At 37.3% G+C, this 21,908-nt stretch overlaps 1 protein-coding gene across 1 annotated transcript in view; it reads right to left on the bottom strand.

The window, feature by feature from the left end:
- The window catches only part of LMBR1 (limb development membrane protein 1), a 66,596-nt gene that overhangs the window by 26,921 nt on the left and 17,767 nt on the right, over positions 1-21,908 (bottom strand). Inside the window, exons 4-5 of the mRNA XM_040056253.2 lie at positions 20,755-20,894; positions 15,718-15,821 (exon numbers count right to left, since the gene is read on the bottom strand). Coding sequence (XP_039912187.1) covers positions 15,718-15,821; positions 20,755-20,894 — 244 coding nt within the window. The remainder of the gene's footprint in view (positions 1-15,717; positions 15,822-20,754; positions 20,895-21,908) is intronic.

Below are 21,908 nucleotides of genomic sequence, written 5' to 3'. Positions count from 1 at the left end.
CTCATTTAAATATAGTGAAATAATAATATTTTAAAGAACTTTGGTGAAGTGATAGAAATATTCTGTCATAGACACTAATGAATACTTGGTATTGGTCCAGGATAAAAAAGAAATTAAGACACTTAAAGCACATAGGTAAATACTTAATCTCAATTAGGCACCCATAAGACCGTGCCCTATGAAAACATTAATGTTCCAGGCACATTAGTTCATGCCTACACACATTAGAGTACCTGCCAAATAGCTGCTATTTGAAAGGAATGAAAGGTAAAGAATTCCCCCCCCCCACCCCGTGCACACGGAGAAAACCTCTGGAGAATCACGGAATGACTGAGGCAGACAAGAACCTCCAGAGGTCACCTGGTCCACCTCCTGCTCAAGCAGGAATACCTACAGCTGGTTGCCAAGGAATCTTTCGAGTATCTCCAAGCTTGGAGACTCCAAAACCCCTCTGGACAACCTCTGGCTTCATTTCCAGGAAAATGAGCTGCCCCCTGGAGCTCTTCTGGTTTAAGGCAGTCAAATTATCATTTGACATTTACTTTTCATTGGCCAAATAATGCTGGGATCCTTGATTAGGTTGGAGGAGAAAAAAAAACACACAAAATGTAATTAAGCTTGACATTATAAAATTAAGTGGACAAATGAAATGCATATTAAGGTGGTAGGCTTTCATTCACTCATTGCTATACACTACGAGTATTGCTATGACTTCAGGTTACATTTCTGTGCATGAGGAAAAAGGGGTGGGAAAGAAATAAGGGGAAGTAGGAAGACCTGGAAAAATATATTCCTTTTAAAGAAATCCTTGTCTAACACAAAGCCTATGATTAGAAAGACTATTTGCCATGCAAAGATCAGAAAATCTGAATCTGTAACCAGAATATTTTCATCCATGGAAACAAATGAAGCAATATAAAGCATGGCTGGTTCTTCAAATACTCCCTGAAGACACCAGAAAAAAAAAAAAACAAACCAAGAATGATATGAACAGAGAGAAGGGGCTCAGAAAGACCCTCTCATTTTTGTTCACACTGGGGTTATTCCTACTCTCCAGGGACACACAGAGGAGAGGAAAGGATGCGTACACCAAGGAAAAAGAGATGAATTGCAACACAAAGAGCAAAATGATAAAACTAATGCAAGCTAACAAGAAAGGCAGAAGTGTTAAAAAGAATCTGATCTTTGGTCTTCAATTCATACATAAATTTCTCTGCATGTCAGTAAATGAGAGGGACATTTTCCCAAAACGGACCCAGGACCAGTGTTTAGGACGCATGAACACCCGCCACTTTGGAGGAAGGCAGTACTTCTCTTTCTCAACAGTGATTTTGGTTTTAGTAGCTCTCCACTTTAGAGTATTTTTCCATGAAGGCATCTAGAATAAAACATCAACTGTCATTGCACTACAAGCCCATTAAAACATCTCTGCTAACTGCCGAACAGGAACACAAAACACACCCAACACCTTACAAATTCTTCCAGCAGAGTTTCAGATTATCCATAAAGCAAAAGCCACTCCTGAAAGTCAATGCTTTGTGTGGTACCCTACCGTCCCTAAGCAGAAGTCTGATGTCCTACAGGCTGAGACATTAAAGGAGTCTCTTGTGGAAGATTACAAAAAAAAAAATTATAAACAAAAATTTTTGGAAGCAAATTCCTATAATCCAATAGAAACTGTAATTTAACTTTATCAGGAAAATTTGGGAAAAGAACTTACAGATTATACTCTCAAACCCCCACCTTTTTTTTTTTTTAACTTCAAAGTTTTACAGCTTGTAGGTCCACAGCTCACCTACACTTTCACTCACAGCATATTTTCAAAATCCACCTAGCTCTTTAACACAAGCACTTAACCAAGTGAAGTATTTTATTAAAGGAAAGATATTTAACTCATCAATCCCAGCAGACTGCAACTTGCCAGAAGCTCAGTAATACCTGTCATCTTCTCTCTGCACTAATGGGGGATGTAGAAAAAAAAAGAGCATTTGAAGCTCTCAAGGCCTGCCTACAAATAAAACCTGTCCTACAAACACATTCTAGGGGTCCTGTGGTTTGTATAGCCTTAGAGATATCTGACTCTCAGACTTCTAATTCTTTCAAATTCAATTGTCAAGACATTCTGAAGTTTTTATAGCTTAATCCTGAGCTACTTATGCTGCATGGAGCACCAGGCCTAAGGGTTCATGTTTCCAGAAAAGCCTAATTTTAGCAGGAAAGGTTTTAATTATTTTTAGAAGTGTTCTGACAAATTTTTAATTGCTACTCTGGAAGGCATCATCAAAATCTTACCGTGTTTCTTCTCTATTATGATTAACACAGATAAATCATCCCAGATGACAAATAGCCAAAAGACATTAAAAAACAGCACATGGCCAAAAAAGGTAATTCTTCATCTGAAAAATTCAGTGAAGTCCAAATGGCAACAAGAGTCCTGAAAGGATACAAGCAACTCAGCATAATTACCAAGGAAACCACCTCTCCCCTGCAGTACATTTGTGTTGAGGGATGATTGTTAGGCCACTTAGAACCCATTAGCACTTCTCCTGCTATGTGTGTTCACATGTAACACCTAGAGACTGGTTTTATTTTAGAGGGTAACATGTGGTGATAGGTCCTTGCAGCTTTTCAATAAGGAGGACTTCCTGATAATGGACACAGAAGTCTCGGAGGTTTTTTTCCCCATTTAAAGCTCTCTAACTAGTTGGAATTATACAAATGCAACAACACAAAATGCTTTGCCATTAATCTGGCACCAGTAACAAGTGAAGAAGACCTTGCTCTGCACACCAGTTGTCCACCAGGTTTCAGACCCCTCACATAACCAGCAGTTGGCACAGGGATCTCTCCTGACTCACAAGGACAGTGCATAGGCAAGGAACCGCCTGCCTGCTCCTCTCTCCATCAAAAGCTGCATGTAAAATGTAAAGTTTAGAAGGAAATCCCTGACAACTGCCATTCCAGCAATGCTAGGGTAAGACATGCACCATATTCCAGGAAAGGCACTGTGGAAGATAATGTTATCTTCCCAGCAGTGGCACAACACTGGGCTAGAAAATCACAACTCATTCTTTTGGGGGGAAGAATTATTAAATAAATGAAAGCAATCGAGCCATTTGTTGCAGATTTTTTGCTCTGCCCATTGTGATTAGAAATGCAAATATTATTCTTCAGGAATTTAAGCATAGTTCTTAATGCCACCTAATGCTATGTGGATTTTAACATATATGTAGAGATGCTTACCAAGAGTTCTTTTGTTTTAATGCCAATGAATAAATAGAAAACCTTTCAGTATGTTATAATCTCTCTTTGCAAGAGGCAAAATTCCTGGTAAAGTAAAAGAACTACAGCCTCATCCTTAACTTCAGAAAAAGCATTTCTTTGTTGGAACATTACCTAGCTATAGAGATTTTGATGAAGATACTATTCATTTTAGATAAAAGGGACATTTTTGGAGCTACCTGCATTGCCAACGCAGGACATGGAACGACTTTTATTAATTCCACATTTTAACCTGGTTACAAATTGTTCAGGGAAAAAAGAAAATAACAAAATACCCTACCATCAACAAAATAAAAATTACATATTACAAACAAAACCAGAGTGCTAACTAAGTTTCTATGGTGCTGAATATGTGAACACAGTTCTGCTTGGACATCTTGACCTCTTGCAAGGTAGGTAAACATCACTTTTTACACCATGCCCTGACCCATGGGGAAAGCCTGGGAAACATTTCTGCAATCATGGCACATTTAAAGTACACATGACGCCCATTGTTCTCACGTGACAGAAAGGAGTCTTAGTAACCTCAAGATTTGTTCAGTGAGGGGCTGGCAGCAACAAACACACATGATAACATCTGCAGGAGAAGTGGAAGCACTAAAAAAGGGAGAATTGCACTGGTATGAGGTTGGGGGTGTTATATATTAACCCCAATTACATTTTTAGCAGGTGACAGCCCCTCTCTTTCTCAATTTGTCAGTATTAGTGAAGAAATGAGTGTCAAGCATTTCACCCATTTCTATGGTTTGGCACCAGACTTGGAGCAATCCTTGCTGTGACCTAGTCAAGGAAGTCCACAAACAAGTTTTTAATAAGTAAAGGAAAACAATTTTGCATCAGGCAACCTTAAACACATACTACATTTAGCACACTGATATTTAGTCAAGGGGTCATTACCTCCTGAGACTACAGAAAAAACTAAGTAAAAAACAGATGCTATAGCTTTAAAAAAACTCAATTCATTTTAAAAATGTAGTGCTAATGACTCAGAATCCTCATGAAGCAAGCTAAGAAAATTTTAATCAAGAAATAATATATTCAGGCATCAGATTCAAGTAAGTAGGAAAAAAAAAAAACCCAATATTTCCTTCATCATAGAAGAATCAAATACTTCACACTATAACTAGCATTGACTGTATCTTCTCCCACACCACCTCTTCCCTCACAATCTTCACAGCTTTTAGGGATTTTAAGATTAAAATGAGCACTTTTCATCACAAGTATATTTTAAAGTATTTATTTACTTTCCACGAATACAAACATGAAAAATTCAGTCATAAAACATTCCCAGCAACTTTCAGCTGATTTTTCTGTTGGTATCTTTTCTCAAATGGTTTCACAGTTGTTACCATGCTGTCAATGGAACAAGAGTGGGCAGCCAAAATACTGAATAGTATCAAACTTAACAGCCACACAGGATAAGTAACAAAACACAGAAAATTCTGTAAATCCAGAAAAATTAAAGTTTTGTTGGGAAAAAAAAAATTATATCTTTGGCAAAAGAATGTAATAAAAAGCATTAGCGTTATGCCTGTAAAGCTGGAAGTGAAGCACCAAAATCCCTCAAAGCAGAGCTCAAGAAAAATATGTCTTTATTCAATACATACCAATTTCTTAAAATGAGGAAAAGCTAGACAGAATAGCAGCCAAAATGCAAGCACACATTAACTGGAAGAAAATAATTACAGCCTACAGCTGTCGGATGCACACAACTACCCTGCTGCAGCTCACCCTAAAAGAGATGCATGCAGATCTGTGGACATCAAACCCAAACCCTCTGGGGAGAAGAGAAATGAAAGGATAATCACAGCAAAATGGCAACTGTCCCAGTGTTACCCCTTTCCCCCACAAGTTTGCTCTGTTGTTCCATTCGCTAGCCCAGCTCTCACTAATTAGCTCTCAGATGATGCACTCCCTCCACCTACCAAATTTCCCAGGCTTTCTAATGCCACCTGCAACAACAACATGGGAGCTGTGGGATTTCTGACACTGTGAGTCTCCCTCTCATCATTTACTTTTGGATCAGAAAGAATCTTTCCTGCTAGACTGGCCTGATAGGAAGATAAATAGATATTTTCCAACTTCTTTGTAGCTTGGCAGAGCATTAAGATAAGTAACGTCAAGTATAAAGGAAGATTGGGAATTTGTGATTGTGTTTCTGGCAGAATGAAACCCTGAAGACAGTTACTAAAAGCAAATGATGTATACAAGCACACAAGTCACTTTTAAAGTTCTAAAATAAGTAAAGAAAACAAAAGTATATCCCCTGAAGTCATGTCTATTACTAATGCCCTGATAGGGTGAATCAGCCCAAGAAGAAAGCACACTTTTAGGAACTGGTCAAAGCACCAGAATGCTGGAAGTTCCTATTAATAAGCTGGGAAACTCTTGAAAAAGCTACCAAAATAAAAAAATTGAAAGGGATGGGAGAAAGTCTTTGGTTCTCCCTCCTCCCTTCCTTTGTAAATAAAATTTTTGTCAGCCTCACAAATTTTCACTACAGATGTGTAAGCTCCTTCCTTGTCAGTTCAGAATAAGTGTTTTCTAATATAGAGCAATCCATAATGTGAAGTAATTCTAGTAATACTAAATAAGTGATATCAACTAAAGATCTAAATGTCACATGGTTATCGGTATCAAAAACCAACTATTTTCAGAGAAGGAATGAGAAGTGGTGTCTGCCTAGTAGAGTTTCATTTAATAAATGAAAACCCATTAGAAAAATGTTTACTGCCTTTCTATGATTAAGACAATTATATTAAACCTTTCCACTATTAATATAAAATTCTATTGAAGTTTTCTTCTCTTTGGACTGAAATTACAATTATAATAAATCTGTAAAGTATTTTTCAATTTTATTAAAAAGCAACAAAAGTGCCTAAGTAGACTTAAAATAGAGACAAAGTTTTGCTTGTTCTGAACAGTCACTACTTGATGTCAATGGGGACGCAAATGAAGACACTGACTAATGTGGAAATATTTAAATATTCAAATCTTAATAAGATATTCCTCATGCATAAACCAGCCATTTCTATAAAACAAATCACATCCTCCAAATAAAACTAATGGCAAATCAATTTCACATTTCTGACCATTTATTGAAATAAATCCAAACACATTGAGATGGGAAGATGCTCACATTGCCTCTTGAAGCCACTACCTCACACATGCCAAATTCTTAGAGGCATCTCCCTGTTTCCATTGACTAAGAAAGGGGTCTGAATCACAGCCATTTCAGGGATCTTGCATGTGTGAATACTGCCTTCCCAAAGGATGGCAAATTCTTCCATGAAAAATTTCAGTTTTAAATTAAATTGTTACATGAATTCTATTATAAACTGACAAGAAAAAAAAATACATCTCGGGATTTTTAGATACACAGCTGTCATCTACCACAAATGGAAGAGTTGATAGAGAGCATTAAGAATGCTCCATCCAAGCAAAATTTAAAAGCTACTTATTCCCCCTTAAAAATAAGTGTCTTAGGAAGAAAAAAATATTTTAGAAGCCAGTGCTTCAGTTTACATCAGTGATAAACTAAGAGACTCAAGCTTTGCATTGGTAGCTGTATCATCTGTACAATTTGTACAGTTTGTAAGTAGTAGAAGTATTTAATGTGTTTAAACATGTTTTAACACTTTTGCTCATGCAGAACTCTGTAGGCTATCCTAAAACAAACTAAAAAAAAAAAAAACCCTTAAAAAAAATACAAACAAAAACCCCCTAAATTTATCCTCTAAGAGAGAAGCAGAGGAAAATATTCTTCTGTTATTCCATTTGCAGGCTTCCAGCTACACGTTAAGGCTCTTAGCAGAAACTGTGGAAATTCTACAAAGCAGAAGCATGCTACATACAGCACAAACGTGCAAGTTCAGGGCAACGTAGGCGTGGGGAAAGCACAAAAGTTCAGCAATGCAGCCCATTCCTGCCTGGGGTGAGGTGGAATAACTAATGCTCCAGTGCTGGCTTCCAAAACTGAGATTTACAGATGCCTCTACCTACTCATAATGTGTCACCTAATGCAGTTTCTCACAGCATGCTAGAGAAGTCAGTCAGAAAACCACATTTCAAAATAACACCATGTTCTCTGTGCAGTATTTTTACCCCAGTATTTCTAATAGCACTCTGCTCATCTTGTTACTCTACAAATTTCCATAGCTCCAATACATTAAAACACTGCAAGAACACAAACTAACCTGACACGTTTTGATTTTCTATGGACATTACAGAATTAGTCACAAAAAATAATTATAACCCCAAGTCCATACACAGCAGCAGAAAAGCTGAACCCCTGCTCAGATAACAAAGTGCCAGTGAGGCAGCCAGTGCAGAAAAGCTGCACCCAATAAACTTTACCATCAGCTTATCTCCTGGTAGCCTACCTTTTTGTACCTTACACTGAGGCCTCTTTAAACGAAGTACCATCTAATTTATGGAAGCAACCAACTGACATTTAACTACTTCAATGAAACGGAGCACAGATCACATCTCATCACATCTTGATCCAATGTGTGCAACAACCAACATTCCCTTATTTCCCCCTCAGCTGTCCCCAGATACAGAACTGTTACTTATATTCAACAAACCACTGATATCCTTATGCTAATATAAAAAAGGCAGGTTTTTGTGTATGATGTCCCCAGCTGACTTAAGCAAGAAGTCTTATAAAAACCCGATAAAATGTTTTCTATATCTACAAAACGAAATTCACATTAAGCCGTTATTTCTCATCTGGTAAGTCTCTCTCTCCTGGCCACTGATTCTTGAATTTCTTTTTATCTCACTCTCAGTGAGACATGGTATGGCCTTAAGCTGACAAACAAATGGATATTATTTACCTGTCCTGCACAGCCTTTGATCCTAAGTGTCTAAATACAGACACCTAGGCCAAAAAACATTGTGTTTTGAAGTCAAGATTTTGAAATACAAAAAAAGAATAATACAACCAGGATTCCCAACTTCTTTTGACATACCTGTAGTAATTTTCATGCTCTCACAGGCACTGTGAAAGGACAGCAGACATCACTGCAAACATACATTATTTTCACAAAGGTATTTTCATTTTACACTAATCTACAGCAGAGCTACAGATTCCAGTCACAAATTCACAAAAGCAGGCCAAACACTCACCAAACTCCAATTTGTTAATAAATATATGCCTGCAAGGTAAGAATATTTTTTCCCCTCTGCAGAAGCGCAAGTGAAGTATTTGGTAGTATAAAGCTGTAATTTTAACATGTGCTCAGAGTTTAGTGTAACTTGTCAATGTTACATGTTAACAAGTTACATTAAACCTTCTCATCTTCCCTTTCTAGCTGTTTTATAAGCCCTTCTCATAGTATGAGATGGGGCTACCCTCTACATTACAAATTACAAACACATTCTATATTTAGCCATGTACAAGCTGTTTCTGAGACTTTGATGGAAGCAGCAACCACACAAAGGTTCAGGACAGTCACATCCTTAAAGATTTACAGTTAAATACAGTCCTCAACTCTGCACCTTACATCCTACAGATTATGTTATGGGTTTCTACAGCTGTCAGCTAAGTATACTTTTATTTTAACTAGGAGAAGGAAAAACCAATAACAATAATAATATTCTAATAAATTTATATAATAATTTATATAATATATAAATAACAAATTCCAATAAATTTTAGGCAGTGCCATTTTAAAGGACTCCAGTTTAAAAAATGGACTTCATATCTCAACTTAACATGTTAGTTTATGTCAAAAATACAAACCCAAACAGCTGCCTTTGATGTGACTGACTAAACAAATTTTGTCTCTGGTACTACTAATGGAAGGAATAAATGGGTTGTAATATAACATACAATAATTCAGTTGCATACTAGTAAATATTTCATAGAGATCAGAGCACTAAAGTCTCAGTTCATGCTAAATGATTTTATAGACAAATAAATATGAGTTTAAATGCCAAATAAACATCCACTGTTAACAGGGCACCTCAAGACTGGTGAGCCATACACACAGTGGCCTGTGGGTATTGCAGAATACCCACATTTCAGGGGCAGAAATAAGCAGAAAGCACAGCCAAATGCTGTTTGCAAACAATGTTCAAGATTCTTGAACTCTCCAAATCCATTTTACAGAAAAATCAAGGCAAATTTTAGAAAGTAATCCTAATTAGAGATCATTTCATATCTGAAAAGATTTCCAATCCGCTTATTTGCCAGTATTTTGCAAGATAGGAATTTCTTTCCATGGAAATCTGCCCAAGATATGTGAAAAAGTTTCTAAAAGTAAATACTTCAAAGCTAACTTTGAACATACTTCCGACATTGTCATCACACACTGTAAAATGTCTTTTACAGTAGTCTACACCTATAGTTGTACCAGAGTTCCACTGGTACAAACAGCAAAGCTGGGAGTACAGATTTTCTACAAGGAAAAATGTGGAAATTAGAATTTCCATACCCACCAAGAAATAAAAAAGCAGCAGGTTCACTTTTCACTGTACTTATTACTGTGTATAATTACTTGGAATTTGCAGATACAACGCACTGCAATACAATACATGAGAAACTTAAGCTTAGTTCAGTCCTGTTTCATAGTGCAACGACTAGGAAAAGTCATTGCTATTAAGAAAGTGGATGAAATAAAATACTGAGGAGACGGAAGACACTATGGTTGTTCCGCAAGCTAACAAGAGAGAACAGCAAAAAAGCCATTTCAAAATTGTTAATAATAGTATTTTTGCAAAGCTTCAACTTTCATCCTCCCCTTCAAATAAGTAAATTTACTTACAAAACGTATTTTTAAAAGTGATGAATGGAAGAAATCTGCCTTTAAAAGCAGAAACCCCTGTATTTCACTATCTTGTGAGGATACACCCCATGTTTTACTTGCATGGGTTAAGCTGCAGCTGCTAACACAGGCAGGGATTTGCAGCCACAACCACCAAATCTTTATACAGTAGCAAGCACAACACAACAAATGTTCTGATTGCTGGCCCAGCTCACCTGCCTTCAGCATATGAATAAACTGCTACATTTTTAAGTGGTGTTTTTATTAAAATAAACTGAGAATTTGGGAAGAGCCATCAAGGAAAGGCAAGCAGATGGAGAGACTGGCTGACACATAACAATAGCTGGTGAAATATTACTCTTATTTTCTGTAATAAACACCAAGATCAAAACATTACGCAAGTTAAATTTCCTTGAAAGGTTCCCAGCAGGAGTTTTCCTTTTTGTTTGTGCAGTACGCGATTTCCTCTCACCCACAAAAAACATACCAAGAATGTGCATGTGCCACTAACACTAAGCAGCACTTCCTTAATCACTCATTTCCAACAATTTATGGATGATCAGTGGCAAAAACGAGCAAAAATAATGAAAGCATGCAATGAAAGCTCATTGAGACAAACCGGCTTGGACTTCCTACTCATTTCTGTGTCTCTTTAAGATGGGGGTCTGATACAAATTAGCCACTGGGAAAAAAGTCATCTGGTCATAAAATACAGTACAGGGTCACTTTTATGTAAGTTTGCCAAAAGGGACATAAACCAGGACAATTTCAAACTGTGACACAGGATAGAAGTATATTAAAAAAATCTTTGTTCCTCCTCCATTGTGCTGTCATGTTGCTCAGCTTTATAGACATTCTGAGCACCAGCTCTGGCCTCTTCGCTTCCACCTGGTCTACCTAATTAATTAAGCAAGGAAGTTACCTCAAATTTTTGTACTATTTGTTTTTATTATCATGCACTTCTTTTGATGTTCCAGGAGTTAACCTCTTAATCCACAGACTCTGTGTGTTGTGTTCTGAACATTTTGGGATGTCTGGATAATTTGGATAATTGGTCAGGATGTTGCTGTCGCTCATGTTAAACTTTATGCTATGACTACAAGTTCAAAGATCAGTATTAAGGTAATATACTTCATAAAGCTTTTTTTAAAACTCTACATTTGTGATTATGCAATATCTAGTTTTTCCAGTTTCTTGCAGTAGTAAATTGCACTATTTGTATTTTCTTACAAGAAAATTACTCCAAAACGTCCTTCTCTTTGTCAACTTCAAATAAATACAAATTTCCATTGAAGTTACATGAAGGGAAAGGTCATATTTTAAAGGTCAAGAAAAGGTATAGCAATTATCTCCTCAAAAATGTTTGCCTCCTTTCACACAGCAGCACATATGTAATTTTCTGTGCAGTCTGTTACTACACATGGAAACATCAGCACTGTGACCTACTCAATTGCAAATAGCACAATCTTCCTTTTTTGGAGATAATGATAAAGAATGAGGCTAATTCTGACATTAAGAAACACTGTTGACAACTTTGTTTCATAACTACAGTCTGAGCACAGCAGTGTCAAAGAACTAAATGATTATCTGAACAAGAAACATAACTTTATGCACAGTATCTACAAAGGAAGATAAGAACAGAGAAAGATGTAAAACAGTTTTTAATACTGATGCAAGAGATTAAAGTGATATCAGGTACACCAACAGCTCAGTTAACAGCACTAAATTGCAATGTACTACAATTCAAAGTCTTGAAAAATTCAATTCACGTGTGCACACAAAAATACACGTGTGCATACATAAAGACAGCAGATACACAAAGAAACACACACACACATATATATATATATAGGTATATTAGACACCTCCATTATTGGCTAGATTATTATTATTGTCCTGACATCAGAATTGTTCAAGTGCCATCCAATGGAAACAAACAAGAGCAAAGAGCAGAATTTAAGTTCTTTAGAAAAAAGGCATGGTCACCCCTCAGGCCCAAAACGCCCCTTCTGAAATCACACACTGGATTTCATGAAAAACTAGCAGAGAACCAGTCAGAATTCCAGTGCAGCACTGCATCCATCCACGGCCACTGAGTCACTTCCCTGTTTCTCTCCTCTGCAAGCCCTTGGTTGTTTTAAACAGCTGCCCTGGAAAAGGCAAGTGAGTCTCCGAAAGGGGCCATGTGCCATTTAGGAAGGACACCAGCAGCCAGGGAAAAGGGCCATAGGAAGTTGGAAGATGGTTAATCAAACGCATTCTGATTCAGAACAGTTAAGGGAGCAATGCTACCATTCAGGAATATGGAATGAGAAGTTACACGAAGTTCGCAACAGCAATTTATGAGCTATCTGAAATATCAGAGCTTGCAAAAAAAACCAAAAATCACATTACAGTTAATACATAAAATCAACTTTTATAGCACAGTCTGTGATAAACAGATGGCTAAAATCTTCAGGAGTCAGGCCCATACATGATAATGACTAAAATTACTGTTGCTATTTAATCTGAACAAAGACATCCATTAAAAAAAGGAAAAAAATCGTTTCAATTTCAGGAATGAAATTCTTTTAATTATCTATTTTCAGAACTTCGATTAAAGTCCAACAAGTAATTAATATATTAAGACCTTCAAAAAGACATCTTCACTGCACACACCTATATCCCAAGTGACCTATTTAGTCATTATGATGAAGGTAATTCAATGTCAAAATGACCTGCATAAAAGCTTCCACTGGAACAGTCTTTTTAGCCAAATTTTGATCTGAGCTGCATATCTAGAACCAACTGCTTTCCCAACTCCCAACTGAAAGATTAAAGATCCATGCCAAACTTCTTTACTGAATGTCTTCACATTTACAGTAGATAGTTCTTCTCTTAAAAGCTACATTTCATACATTTGGCAAAATTTGTTCTTTTAAATTGAGATCGCTAAAATCTGAATTTTCAGTGAACGGTAATAGCATTTGAACAATGTTTTATCTCTCTGGTCCATTTGTTTAATGTGATGAATGAGAAAATATTACTTTCTAAAAAATTTACACAAAATAATTTGTTCAAATACCAAAATTCTACAAAGTAATCATGGTCTCAAAATCTTCTTGGAAAAGAGGTAAGGAACATGACAGAAATCTACAGAAAGTAAAAACTGATGGGAAATACCCTTTCTTTGCAGATGCTAGAACTGAAAGCCTTACATGTAATCATGAGCTTGATTAATCACGAGTTTTCCCAGATTCCAATCACCCAATTACGTGATGTAATTCTTTAAAACATATATAGCAACCATTACGAGTAGAATCCTTTATCTACATCAGCATCTGAAAAGAACAGCATGTTTAATTTTAACTATCACCTCAGTCCAGAAGTGCCAGCTGCCACTTACTTTCCAAGAAAAGCAATCAAAGACAAGGTATGTTCATATTACAACATCCAACAATTCCTGAATCTTGACCAGCAGCTTTAAGGCTCACTCCAAACCAGCAAAACAATTCCATCCATTTTGGATAATCTTAGACAGAGCAGTGAGGTAGAACAGACGTCGCATAAAGGCCTGGAGTGTTTGTACAATCACACTTGGCTTTCTGGGATGTTCCAAAAACATCCAAAACTCAAAGTAAAAAGAAAAAAAAAAAAAAAATCAAAATGGAATTTCCTCCCCTCCCACAGGTACGTTTTGATAATAAAATCTGATCTCTTCTGCTCCCATAAAGAAGCAAACTCTAAAGCACCAACAACCATCTTTTCCCTGGCATGTCCAGAGGATTATGGTTCTGTCTTATCCATCTCATCTCACAAATGCTTTCAAGCATAAATGTGCAATGGTGATCTATCTTGAACGTGATTTATTGATAGCCATCACCATAAGAAAGTTACACATTAACTATTAAAAGTTTCATGTAAAGTGCAAGTTTCGTGTAGCTGGGATACACAAAGCATCTGTTGGAGCCAACAGAACTCTACCAACAGAAGTACCTTACCCGATATGCTAATGAAGAGAACCCTTGGCGCTGCTGAAGGAAACACAAACCCCACTGAAATTAGGTAACATATTTTTTAGAACAGAAGATAAATATTAGCTGTGGCTAGATACTTAAGTGTCAAAGGGAAAATGGAGTGGCCTCCACATGAAAACTGGAAGGACAAATGGAGTTGCTAAAAGCTCTCAGCCCTTTAGATACCTGAAGTGAATGAAGAAGAATGGAAAGTGTTTTCCAGCCAAGATGGATGAGTTACACACAGTAGCCCATCACCAAACTCCCTGGAAGCTGAATGCATTTGTTTGGTCACCCAAACTCCCAACTGAAGTGACCTTGCTACTTTTGCAGTTTGGTCAGTGCACAGCAATGCTGCAGCAGCATCAACTCAGCACAGGTGTCAGCAGACAACATTTACACCCCAACTGGGCTGGGCCCTGCAGGTGTTTTCTAACAGAGCTGCATTGCTGTAATCCACCAGTACCTTCTGCTGTGGAATAAAGTCTCCATTTCTCCACATTATTCTCTCTGAATTAAAATTTTCCTTCATACAGTAGTTCCTAAGTTGTTTTTTGTTTGTTTGTTTTTCTGTCATCTGTTTTTTCCTCAAGTAAGCCCAAAAATCCCAACTTGAATGCAGCACTTGCGTTGAGTTTTCCCTAAAATCCCACCAAGAACCAACATGGCAACTTCACTGCCTTTATGCCAGCTCCTGTCAATGCAACCAGGAATGATGTTTTCCCTCCAAACACAATTATCCCCTTTTAGCTTTACATTACATGCCATGCTTCAATGACTCATAGTCTTTTGCATCCATCTTTAATTCATGTTCATTCTCCAGATTTCAAGATCACTTTCCAAGACCCTTTGCTTTCTGACAATCGTCATCCAAATGGAGCACAATTCCCTCAAGTGTAGTATCATTAAAAACAAAAGTGTAATCATTTGGATGATAAAGATTAATGGAAAAGTGCTACAACTGGTCCCCAGACAGTCATTCCAGTTTAATTTGCTTGATATTTATGATTTGAAATTAATTTTGATGTGCCTCCCATTATAGTAATGTTTTACTGTACTTCTTTATTTCATGTGTTTATACAATCATGATCAACTTATTGTTCAAAAATTGCTTTGCCAAATTCCCTGCTTCACTGAAATACCCCTCTCAACCTGAATATATTCAACTAAGTTGAATATTATAAGACAAGGTTTATTTAACACATTGGTAATATTTTTTGAGATGTCTGTAATTTTTAAAATTCACAAATCAAGCTTGTTTTCTCAGGTTCATCTGTCATTTAATCACCCTTCCCATTAGCAAGAAACTGGTCGTTTTCTTTGTTTCTTGTTCATTTCCACTTATTTCTAGTGCATTTCTTGAACCTTCTCCTTTTTTTTAACATCCCAACAGAATTATCTTCCAAAAATTAAAATCTTGATTGAATAATTTCATTTTTTTAAAAAAAGTAATTTTCTTTATTTCTTTACACATGGCTTTTATGGAGTCCTTTTTCCCCTGTATACCTGGCCTGTGCCAGAGTGTACATACACTGTATATACACCTTCATGTAGGCACACACATGCCAGCACCAAGTCCTCCCCAATCTTTAAATTCAGTTTCAACAGAAACAAGGGCTGAAAATGAAATGTACACTGCAATTACTCTGTATTTAACAGTGTTTTCCTACCTTTTTTAAGCCAGCAAATCCTTCTGATTCCAAGAAGAAAAACGCAAAGGGCATCAACACAAACAAACATAGATTTGAAAAAAGAGAGGCAAGATTCCACAAACCTGCAACAAACAAGAAGTTTACATTATAAGTGTCACAGTTAAATATGTAACATTTTCCTCCCTTATATATAGCAATATAATACATGTACAAGTGACAGGGGGTTATGGATATAGTTATTTACAGGTCATTGCTGAAAAATATCCATTTCTCTGCATAATGATCTCCAAACAGAATCTGGGTACAACTTACCTTTCAACAGCAAATGTCTGAAGCCTTGGGAGACAGACTGCAAGCTCAGGTGTACCACTTCCACAATCTCATTGAAGGTTCTTTAGAGAACCACTGTAGAAGTTCTCAGGACAAAAGTATTTTAATACTCTCAGTGAATCTCACAAAATCCTGTTCTGTATACTTCCTTCCTCCCATTTTTTTTTCAATCAAACCATGGATTTTAGCATGTGCAGTACATAAAGGCCATCATCACCTCCAAATCAGAAGAAAATATCATGGTACCATGGGATGACTGGCTGAGTAGGCAAAAGGAGAGCAGCAGATATTTTTATCTCCCATGAAGCCACTCATAGCTTAATTAAAGAGGTATGGGCAAGGTAAGTGGACTCTGAGGTGGACTGAACACTGGCTGAGCTTCTGAGCTCCAGGATTGTGCCACCAGTGGTATGGACACCTCAGGGGGCTGATGGTGGGTTTATTAGTGACTTCATTAGTGACCTGGGTGATGGGAGAGGGCACATCCCCAGCAAATCTGCTCAGGAGACAAAATGGGGAGCAGCAGTGTCCTGCAACACTGATGAACCTCAATAGGCCAGACAAATGGACAGAGAGCTGAGAAGAGAGGACTGAGGGAGATTTATCAATGTATATAATTATCTGATGAGGGAGGAAGAAAAGGAAACAGAGTCAGATCTTCACAATGGTATCCAATGAATTGAGGAGAGGCAATGACCATGAACTGAAAAACCAGAAAATCTACTCGTTTATAAAAGGAAAGGAAAAAAACCAAACAAACTAAAAATCCCAAACGTTTTCCACTGCAATTGTACTCAAGAAGTGCAACAGGCTGCCCACAGGTTTTGTAATCTCCATCCTTCAACATACTCAAACCTAAAAACTAAAAGGGGAATGCCTTGAGCAGCCTTCTCTGACTGACCCTGCCTGGAGCAGGTAATTTCCAGAGGTCTTGCCAACCTCAACCATTCTGGGATCTATGTGAAAAATCAACTGACTACAACACGGACATCTGTAAGACACATGTGACATCTGCAGGAAGAGAAAGGGCTCAGAAAACAACCTGAAATGATAACTAATCTCTATTAGAGTATCTGCTCTATGAAGATTTTCTAAGCTGAACACTTTCTCAACAGCCAGTTTCTGAGGCCTAAACACGAATCCATCACAAATCATCCTGTCAGAAGTTGTGCAGGATGCAGCATTTCTTCTTTATAAAAGCAGAAGCTTATCTGCAATTTAGTAGATAACAGGTCTAACTAATGTGACATGTTCTGCATCCTGAAAAAAAAAAAAAAGTCTGTAGCAATAAAGTTTTGTTCCCCACCTTCCCCAAGTACACACATTTCCATAATTCTACAGGACTGTGTTATATCACCTGAATATCACTTAAAAAGGGATTCCCCCATGATAAAAAAAATGAACTAATAACTTTGTTTCCTTCTTCCCATGTACAAGCTTGCTCTTTTTCCTCTTTGAAACTGATAATTGTCAAGGATAGGGAAGGAAAAAGACATTTACTGGATGTAAATGTATTCATTATCAAGTAAAATATCTGAATTATATAAAAATATAAAAAAGTTAGCAGTGATTTTTGCCTATACCCTCTCAAAAAATGGGTTAGCAATTGACAGCAGCAGGACACCAGCAACCAAACTCAGTCAAACAGGCTACAGAAAACAAAACAAGAAAATTCCAGAAGATGCGTGAAATATAACACTCCTTTGCTAAAGAAAACAGACTGCCTAAAGGTGGCTAAACTCCAGTTAACAAAGAGGGGGATTTTTCCTTTTGAATTTGCTTTGCCAGGAAGCTCCTGTTACCATTCGAGAAACATTCAGGCATAGCAACATCAGCAGGAATGTCATTAACAGCCCTTACAAGGGGACATTAACTTCAGCACTCTGCACTTAATTTTCTTTCTTTCCCCCCAAAAAAGACACCAGAGGAAGAGTAGAAACACAACTTGGTGGGAGGAGGAGTCTTATTTCAGCAGTCTTCTCTAACTGAAGACAGAGTGCATTCAGATACCTAATGCAAAGCTGAATACCTGCTTGTCCTAATTTCAGCAGCTCTATTACATGAGTAGCTTACAACATAAAACAGTGCTTAAGAGCTGCAGGGTACATTGAGCATTTTAAGGGAGGGGAGACTGGTGCACATCCCAGGTGATTTTCAGAAAGTTAAAATCTAGAAATTTACACATTTGTAGCATATAGGAACCACATTTACAAAATATTAAACTACAGAGCTACAATATGCACATAAAGTTAGGAGGCAAGGACAGTGCTGTTCTGCTGCTGACAGACACACAGACTTTCCTTAAAGTAAGGATCTTCTCTATTTACTGTCCTAATTTGATAGTTCAGAAATCAAATTAAAATAGACCCAGAAAAATATAATTTCTTTCTACGATACTGACTGCATCCTAAAATTGCATAAGACACTTGCACACATCAACATACAGAAAAGTTTTAAGCAGTCAATTAGATTTTTTTCCTTTGCATTTGTAGTGATCTAAGACTGTCCCCCATTAAAAAAAGTTAATAAAACATAAAAAATTCTCAATCTTTGGCAAACAGACTGGATCCTGAGCATTTTCCCGTTTTTCTTATTCACGGCAGTTTCATTACGTTTTACCCCCACCTGGTGGTTGTACCCAAAAGCAGCACAAGGGAACACCGCTGTCAGAACTAGTTCTGGGTTAGTTCAGCACGTATGAATTAGGTAAGAGTGTTTATACTGGATCCAGTCCTTTCTGCCTAGTTTCAAAAGTTTATATTTTCTGCTTTCTTATTTGCCAGACGTAACGCAACAATCTACAGAACAAAACCCCTCAGCGTCAGGTTCAAGCACATCAGATGACAGCCGCAAACCATCGATCTAGAAAAAACGAGGTGCTTTAAAGCAACGCAAGCGCTCCGATTTGACAACACTCGCAGAGCGGCACACACACCCCCAGTGAAGGCGGCGTAGGCAGAGCACCACGGGGACGCGAGCGTCCGTGCGCTGCGAGCTCCCGAAGCCGCGCGGGCTCCGGCGCTCCCCGAGCGGGGCGATCCCGGCGAGCGCCACGCGGGGGCGCGCTGGGCACGGGGAACGGCCCCGAGCCAAACCGCCGGACACAGACGCGGAGCCCGGGCAACGGCACCGCGACCGCGCCCCCTCCTACACACACCTGGAAACAGCAACCTGCTGAATTCCCCTCCTCCTTAGCCACCGCTGGGGGACTTACGAAATATAAATTATATTTATCCGCATATATCTATTACATGTATTCATAAAGCGGTATTTTCAAACAGCATCACATCAAAAGATGGTCAGCGGCAAATTCAAAGGCTTTCCTATTACGTGTATTCATAAAGTGGTATTTTCAAATAGCATCACATCAAAAGATGGTCACCGGCAAATTCAAAGGCTTTCCTATTTAACAGCAACTATTCTCAGCGGATTTGTTACTAATGCAAATTTTCTGAAGCAGTAAGTGACAGTAAAAATTTCTGAACTGGTTATTATATTATTTTCAGTCTCTGATGGATTTTATTGCCTTTTTTCCAAAGATGATTCAGACACAGAAGGAAGGATTATCTTCCAATAATTTTTTCCTAATGTTTGGGAGTAAACAACATACATGTCTAAGCAGCTGAAATTGATTTAGCTTGGGTTTTTCCCTCCCATGTAAGAGACATACCAGATTAGCAACTCCCCATGACATGTCACAAAACATCATGAAGCAACCCAACTAGCAAGTGCCTGTAAAGCCATGTAGTCTCATCTGCCCTTAGAAAGTCAAACTGCAGCTGCCATCGGGCTGCTCAGGGCTTCGGCCACCTGAGCTTCAGAAAACTTTCGAGATCTTAGTGTATTCAGACAACCTTTCTCATTGTTCAACCATCCCTGCTGTGAAGAATTATTTCTTTATGTCCTACAAGCATCACTTCTCACTTCCCCCCCCCCAAAAAAAAACCAAAAAAACAAGCAAACAAAACAAAATCCCAAACAAAATAAAGAACAAATCCCTCCAAGTCAGGGATCTGGAAATCCATGAATTTACTATGTGTGAACATTATTAGATAATTAGCAAAAAGCATGCACTTTTCAGAGAAAAATCCTCCAAAGCCAAATTGGTCTCTCTTCACAAGACTCAAGAGGACACCACGGTTAACCTGTAAATTATTTGTACTAGATTAAACAAATTGTTTCACACAGTGAACATATTTTCTGCACACAGACCTAGAAAAGAATGCCCTGTTTTCACCAGTTATTTTATTGCACATCATCATCATGATACTTATGTTCCACAATTTTCCTTGTTTGTACATAAATCACTAACAGCTGAATTTAACTATCTACTCCAAGCTGCCCACAGCTAGCAAGTTTCTTAAAACATGTTTTTATTTTGAGAATAAATTTATAGGTATCATCATAAAGAGAAAGGCATATGAATCTTGCATTAACATAAAGAAGTGTGAACAGCATGTTTCAAGTTAGCTTCTAGTAGCTCTTATTTATATTAATATTCAAAGCAGTGAATTTGGTTTAATTACATCAAGTCTGCATTATTCTTAAAAAGAAGATCAGAACAGTTAAGACAGACTTTTGTGACATATCACACAGCAGCAAAACCAACAGCACATTAACAATTAGCATATTAAATGAAAATGAGTTATCAGTTTGAAAATAAGACCATATATGTGCACGTATAATGAAGACATCCATTTTAATTACATTATGCTGAGTACTAACCATGAATTAGTGAGCCATTTAACCACTGAATATAGTAGTTGTGTGGAAAAGAAAGCAGGATCTCATTGCTGATTATTGAGAAAGGTAGAAGCAGGACTGCACCAGCTGAAACTGCTAGAGTGAAGGTGCTCAAGAATAGCCTGAAATTTAAAGAAATGTACCACTGTTACCACCAACATGCTCTGAACAGCAGGGAAAAAAGTAATTAAACCATCTGTTAATCAGTGTCTAAAGGCAACACATTCTTACACTGTAAATGGGCAGGAGAAACTGGAATTTCCAAAACATTTGATTTTCCAAAAGCAAATTCAAAATAGTTTATAGAACCCAGTGTAAATAATTATTTTTTACCAACTACCGTGATTACTCTCTTTGGCACATGCATGCATTCAATTCCATTGTAATACAAGGATTAAACTACTGGGGTTCATTAAATATCTTTTCACGAGTCTCCTCTGTCAGTTTTAATCTCCCACAGACAAGATTAAATTTCTATATTCTTAGTACAATTCTTAAAAGCAGAGCAACGTTCTAACAACCAAAGAGCACAATTACACAAATATTTGAACACCAAACAGAAAAAAAAGTTGGGTTTTTTTTTCACAAAGAAGTTATTCAAGTTATCATCTCACAGATGTAAAATCAATATACAGAAATTGACAGAAATACTTAAGCTTATTCTTTTTAGATCCCAAATACAACTTACACCAAATGCCATCTTGTGGCATTAAAAAGAACTGTGTCCGTAAAAAAAATAAGATCAACAAAGCATTCTTATACAACTAATCTAATGCTATAATAAAATTAGAAATAATTCTCAATCCAAAATTGTATAACAAAATAAATAAATAGAACATCCCTGTAACAGGAGCAGCTGTAAGCTGCTTACAGAAATCTTAGTTTTCCTAAATAGTCTACAAATCAATTTTTCATTTATACAATACTTAGAAAGTATGAGTGACTAATTTTAACTTTAACAATATTCTTACATTACTGTTGTTGGCTTCTGAGATTTTTTTATTTTATTTAAGGATGTTTAAGTATTCTAAGCCAGAACTGGGAAACCTAATAAACTACAGCAAAGCGCTAGAGCACTTTGGCTTTGTTTTCTCATCCCTCCACACCTCAAGTCCTGACAATTGTGCCATGTGAAG

Source organism: Hirundo rustica, chromosome 1 (assembly GCF_015227805.2).
Source record: "Hirundo rustica isolate bHirRus1 chromosome 1, bHirRus1.pri.v3, whole genome shotgun sequence".
In the NCBI taxonomy this organism is placed as follows: domain Eukaryota; kingdom Metazoa; phylum Chordata; class Aves; order Passeriformes; family Hirundinidae; genus Hirundo; species Hirundo rustica.
This window is presented reverse-complemented; position numbering and strand designations above follow the sequence as displayed.